This window comes from Punica granatum, chromosome 8 (assembly GCF_007655135.1).
Source record: "Punica granatum isolate Tunisia-2019 chromosome 8, ASM765513v2, whole genome shotgun sequence".
Lineage (NCBI taxonomy): Eukaryota > Viridiplantae > Streptophyta > Magnoliopsida > Myrtales > Lythraceae > Punica > Punica granatum.
The window spans coordinates 10,195,678-10,202,039 of NC_045134.1; the positions used below are offsets into that span (position 1 = coordinate 10,195,678).

The 6,362-nt window shown below is 38.8% G+C and overlaps 1 protein-coding gene across 1 annotated transcript; it reads right to left on the reverse strand.

The window, feature by feature from the left end:
• Window positions 1-1,739: 1,739 nt before the first annotated feature.
• On the reverse strand, window positions 1,740-5,542 carry LOC116186989 (plant intracellular Ras-group-related LRR protein 6-like). The gene is made up of 3 exons (XM_031515553.1): window positions 5,142-5,542; window positions 3,165-3,334; window positions 1,740-3,050 (listed from the first exon to the last, which is right to left on the reverse strand). The coding sequence occupies exons 1-3, from the start codon at window positions 5,430-5,432 to the stop codon at window positions 2,366-2,368; spliced, it is 1,146 nt and encodes a 381-aa protein (XP_031371413.1). The 5' UTR covers window positions 5,433-5,542; the 3' UTR covers window positions 1,740-2,365.
• Between the last annotated feature and the right edge of the window lie 820 nt (window positions 5,543-6,362).

Below are 6,362 nucleotides of genomic sequence, written 5' to 3' on the forward strand. Positions count from 1 at the left end.
GGGACTAATTTGTTTAAAACTTTTAGACGGTAAGCCTAATATATCCACTTGTTTATACCCATTTTTCACACTTTGCTGTAAGTATGGGCCAATGCGTATAATGGATCAAGAGAAGCCCATGAGATCTGCATAAGCAAGGAGAATAACCCATAATTGGATTTCGAGACGGCCTGACCCAAATCTATGGCAATGCTCGACCCAAACAGCCACAAGCAGTCCGGTGGCTCAAAGAAGGAAATTTAGGGTTTGTTTCCTTGTCCGAAACATAGACGAACCTAGAAGTAACTTTATTTGGAAGAGAATATTAAATGGAGTTTATATTTTAGGAAGTCGACTTGCATAAGAGCTCAAGATGGTCTTGCTTATTCTCTCCATGCAAGATACATTATAAATATTACAAGAGAATCCTCTATATTTAAAGACACCCATGTGTTTGAGGCAATCAACGTCCATAAGATTAAGGGAATGAATAATGGTGGCATCTCCAATATTTGCTATGTCTTATTTTTTTACTAATTAATTTTTTTTTAGGCTATTAGATATCTAAATAAGTGGAACATTATTTTTCATAGTCCTAGGGTTAGCTAGTTGCTTGTTTTATTAGATTATTTCCCGATTTCCTAGTCTTGGGGCAGCACTATAGTGTCTAGCCGATTTAAATCGAGTCCCTCTATTGTATTAACCTACCTCGACACATCAATCAAACACACATTATCTTTTTCTATCTCTACTTTTATCGCAGCGCACTTTCAATATTTAAATTCCTCGCACCATTTATCTTCCATACACTAAAGCGCTTTTTAGAGCAACCCTATCGACCTTCCGAGGTCACACAATTACCGATCTGTCGGTCAAGGCTAATATCGACTTCCAGGTCGAATTAGTTATAAAGCTAAGGTTTCGGCTTTTAGCCTAATTCATTCGGCTATCCGTAGCCAAAACTCGCTAGCTCACGGGCCTCATTGGACAGTGACTCATCAGCTACAAGATCGGCTTCCAGGTCGTCTCTTTCAAGAGTAGGGCTACACAATTATGCGCACGTTGGGAGAACCAAAGCGGCCTTTCCCTCGTGGCCGCAACATCGTCTGAAGACAATTCAAGCATCACACACCCCGACCTATTCATCTATGAGTAAACCCAGCCGCCGACTAGTCCTTCAAACCTTAGGTACCTAGACGCTATGCACTAGGCCGGTGAGGATGGCTGGTGGTTCCTCTACCTCGTGACCTAGGGATTACGCCTTGGCACACATGACAACCTAGCCGTCACGCGCGTGTGCTGAGGAGTTCTTGCGGAACATTTCGGGCGGAACACCACTAAAAATATTTTAGGGACTAATTCCTCTATAGTTGTATCTTTCAGGGATAACAGAAAAATAGATTTTAAATCCCAGTTCAATGTGAAATTATTCCCTTGAGGAATCCCTAAAACAGATAAACTAAATTATGGAGGAACCGCCCATCTCTTTAAATTGATTATATGCGTTCTTATATATCTCGTAATAGTAATTTTGCAACTTGGAAAATGTAACGTATCGATAGATTTTCGCTTTGAGAGCTTAAACTTGAAGTACTAAATAATGAATTGAACTCATCATAATTTTTCGGCAGGAACTTATCATAATTTGTACCTTCTTAATATTCAAGATAACTGCAATATTTAAAAGCATCTTTTTTTATCAGAGAAGCTATGATTCTAGTAGTAGATAGTTGGAAAGGCTAAATAAAAGAGACACAAAATTTCACCAGTGAGAATTGGACAAGAATTTTGTTGATGAGAATCGGAACTAGACCTCTTGTTCCCCTTCGAGAGTAAAGGTTTTGTAGTCTTAGTAAGAGGTCTGAGAAAAGGTTAAGGATTTACTAGGTCTGAGATATTGATGCTGCATATAACCCCTTTTTTTTTCTTTCTTCTTTTTTTTTTTTCATCAGAGAAGAACCAGAAAGCAAATGGGTTTTACACGTTTAGTTCATCATATAATTCTCTGTTTCATGAAAACTAAAGGCACAATACATGATGCCAAAAGGAGGGGGAAGAATTCTGCAGCTAAACCTAATTTGGTGCAAAAAGGATGAGTTGACCCTAGAATACATATACATTATGTATATGACCAAATTCTAATTAAATATGTGACCTATGTGATATCCCATGCATGCAAGTTTACCATTGCACAAACCACGCATGAAAAAAAAAACAGAGAGAGAGAGAGAAAGAAACCAAAAAAAAAAGGCAAAGAAAAAAAGAGAGAATTCACTCTACGATGATGAACATTAGTGTGTGTGTATATATATATATGTATGTATGTATATGTGTGTATATATATGACCGCGAGATCCATATAAGTCTCAGGAACACGTATTGGTGTTCATCTTGAGAAGTAAGAACGGGGCGAGAAGAGACGGCGTGGTGAAAACATGCCAGTGTACCTCGGCGATGCGAGCCCATCGATGGACCGGTAGTCGGACATGATAAACCCTTCTCTCTCCTCACGGTGCCCAATGTTGAGGTTGTTCGACCCGTTGAAGGTCCCGTACTTCACGAGCTTCCCGATCCAGGACTTCTTCTTGGATGCGCTCTGGTGGCCTGAGTTCATCTTCTCGCTGAGGTACTCCTTCACTGCATGGAGGCCCAGCTCCACTATCTCCATGGGCGGAGACACGAGCGGATTGCCCTCGACACTGAGCTTCTGGAGCTTTTTCATGCACCCCATCGAGTCGGGCAGGGATGTGATCTTGTTGTAGCTCACGTCAAGCTCAACGACTGAGATGAGAAGGCCGATTGAGTAGGGAAGCGACTCCAGGTACTGGAAATTCTGGCTCACGTTTAGGGTCTCCAGGTTGATAAGGTTCTCGAGGTCTTCCGGCAGGGAACGCAGGCAGTTCAGGCGCACGTCGAGGACCTTCAGTGCAGTCAGGTGGGACAACGACCGGGGCAGGAACATTAGCTTGTTGGAATTTACCGATAGCTTCTTCAAGTTGGTCAGTTCAAACCCGATCGTGTCGGGTAGCTTGCTCAGCTTGTTGAAGTTGGCATTCAATTCTTCTAAGGATCTATTTAAGAAAAAAATAGGGTTAAGAATTGAAATAGGAGGGCTAATATATTCGATTAATTAAAATCAATTAAAAGATTAAAAAAGAATGAATGAGAGGATCCAGAAAATATACTTGCAGTTCTCAATGGTCTTAGGCAGATATTCAATAAGGTTGCCGGCAACGTTGAGAACCCTAAGCTTGGAGAGACAACCAATCGAATTCGGAAGGGCTTTCAGCTGATTCGAGTGAACATCGAGTATCATCACATTCAGCAATCTTGCCGTTAATGACTCTGGTATATTCTGTTGGTTTGAGAATATGTACTTCATTAGATCTAAGAGATGTACGACTAATAAAAAGTTTAGAAACTCAAGCGTTGTAAATTGAATACAGTAGAAATTACAATCTTAACAATCTACAATTAGCTGATTTCGCATGCAGTACAGTGGTAGGACGCCCTCAATTCGGTACTAAATGATCTCAAATTTTATTCTTACAGTGAAAAATTTTCATATAATTTTTTTTATAGAAATTTTCATATCCCTTTAATTTCCCTATTTCCTATTAGCTCATAAGTCTCTATTATAATCGCAAATTTAAAAAATTTCCACCAAAAAAATCTTAAACAATAATTATATTTTAGATTTGAATATTTGGATTTTCTATCATCAAATGCATAGATAATTAATTTCACTATTTTCTTCTATAGTTATTGATAAACCTAGCCTAGTAAATCACTATCTTTTTTTTTTTCCTTTTCTATTTCAAGTTTGTTTTTAGGCTTTTGAGAGAGCCGTTTTCCACCCGAACGAAGCCAACAATAACGATTACATTTCATGGCTATAACCGGACAAATAAAGACCAACGCACACAACCAAATGGAAAGAAATAGTACGACCTTAAATATAAATATTAAAAAATAAAAAAAATGGTCCCTATCTGATCAAGAAATATAAAATTGTGAAAAGGAGTTGTGAAAGCAGACTTTATGATAAGTAATAACTGTCCTTGTCATGGAAGCCACAGCAAGCATTGTACGGCAAATAAAATTAACCTTAGAGGAAATTACTGATCAGTAAACTATTCAAATATTTTCATTAAATATTTTTTCGGTGTGAATTATGGTATTCGAAAGTTCATTTGGGTTTCGACTAATCCAGTCGAGCCGACTTGGCCCACTAAGGGGTAAAACTTTCACAGCATAGATTTTATCCATTCACAAGGACTCAAATCCGATACCTTACTTAAGCGGAACAAGCGTCAAACTGCTTAAATTCACTCATGTCGGTTGAAATATCTTTCTTTTCTAAGAAAATGTTTATTAATAGAAATCAATAAGGAAAAAGAATTAAAATAAATAAAAGATTCTTTAGGTAAGTTTGACTGAGACGATAATATCTGGATGGATCTTAATTACGTATGTTTTGTCTGTTTACATTTTAGTCAAACAACGTAGAGGAAAATTTGTAATCTGTCCATTTCAATTTTGCATCATCCTACAATTGAAAATTCTACGGAGAGAAATAAACAAGGCTTGATTTATTGCGAGTGAATCGTGTTTAGTCGGTTATGGGAAGAAAGACACAAAATCAAATCTGTAGTGTTCTTTTTTTTCTTTCCCAGAAGTTGAGATTTGAAGAAAATAACTACGGAAAAGCCAATATATATTACACTACATAGTAACATTCCTCATGGAATTGATGATGATCAAGAATTCATACCAATTGATAATGTTGTTTTTTCGATTTTTACGTTTTATTTATAAGGTCAAATTCATAAGCACGATACAGAAAATTAATAAGTATATTTTCATGAGTTACATCTCATAATATCACCGGTCTATATCTTCATTATAAGAAATTTTTACACGGTCTAATATCTAGAAAATCTCTGACATGAAAACACACACTGAACCTTATTATGATATTTCTCATTAATTTTCCTTAACTTTAATCATTCTGGATTCTATACAATTTCCAGAAGAGAAAGCAGAATTAATTAGCTTGTCAACAGGATTAAAATTCCGAATAGTCCGAGATCTGAACATCGAGCACCTAGGTCGGGAAGTCCGATCAGATGGACTGATAAATAAAAGGCACATGTACATACCTGAAGGTTGTTGTTGGAGAGATCGAGTTTGCAGATGATGCCGAGGTTGAGGGAAGGGCTGGGGAGGGTGTCGAGCGAGAGCCCGCTGAGATCCACAATCTCCAGCCTCTCCCCCGGGTCTCCCGCCCTCCTCGATCCCGAGCCCGACCCCTCCACCCCAGCTGCCTTATAGTTCTTGTTGTTGCTGCTCCCCATCACGTACTGTTGGTGGTGGTGCAACCTCGTCGGTGCCTGCTGGGTCCCTGGCACAGCCGCCGCGGCTGACACCGCATGTTGCTGCTCGTACATCATCTTTGCACTGTCTGAGGATGTTCTTGGTCCCTGTCTGAGAGAGAGAGAGAGAGAGAGAGAGAGAGAGAGGGAGGGAGAGAGGAAGGGGTAGCGAGAGGGTGAAGTGAAGGGGGTGCGGTGGCTTAATATATAAGGAGAAATGGGGGAGTGTACGGTTAGAGAGAGAGAGGAGAGAGAGAGAGAGTACCGACCACGTGTGGGTGTTGGTGTGAGTGAGAGTCGAAGTACGGGGCCGTGTACTTTGGGCGGACACGTCACCGGCCCCACTCGATGATATGAAGGATGAAAAGTCAACTCTTCCTCTTTCTCTCTCGCTCCCTTCCCTGGTTTGCTGCATTTGTTATGTGAGAACCGGGGGCTGCCCGCGAATCCCGGGCAGGTCTATTTCCCAGGGTTGGACCCGATCCTGCGTTCGCATTTACCCCCACCTCCTCCTCCTCCTCCTCATATGTTTGATTTTTTTTTTCCCTTTCCACTCTATATTTTTTTCAATCTTTTCGTTATTATTATTATTAGGATTAGGATTATTCCTATGCTAATTGCTGGGTCGTTTATACTGAGAATATTTTCCACATTTTTAAGAAACTTTCAATTTGAAATATGAAAACGGTAAATTATGGAGTAAATTGCACGATTAGTACGACTTTTTTCTGAAATATCAATTTGGAATAAAAATAAAAAATTTCATAATTTGGTATAGAATTTGTTTATTTTGTAAAGTTGCTAAGAACCATCAATTATTACCGTCAATTTTGGACCGACGCCATTAACTTTTGATGACGTGCCTCTTGTTGCTTGGCTATTAACGTGATAATGTGGTATTTTTATTGAAAAAAATCATTTGTTAAAAAGTTTCAAAAAATAAATAAATAAGATAATAAAATAAAACTTAAAAATTAAAAGAGAAACATAAGCAGTGATCATAGGAAG

What these genes read in the sequence shown, in the direction of transcription:
- LOC116186989 (XM_031515553.1), bottom strand. Translation starts at nt 5,432, where the DNA reads ATGATGTACGAGCAGCAACATGCGGTGTCAGCCGCGGCGGCTGTGCCA. An exon ending in TCTCCAACAACAACCTTCAG is followed by an intron (nt 3,335 to 5,141) that starts GTATGTACATGT and finishes TCAAACCAACAG; the next exon opens with AATATACCAGAGTCATTAAC. An exon ending in AAGACCATTGAGAACTGCAA is followed by an intron (nt 3,051 to 3,164) that starts GTATATTTTCTG and finishes TTTCTTAAATAG; the next exon opens with ATCCTTAGAAGAATTGAATG.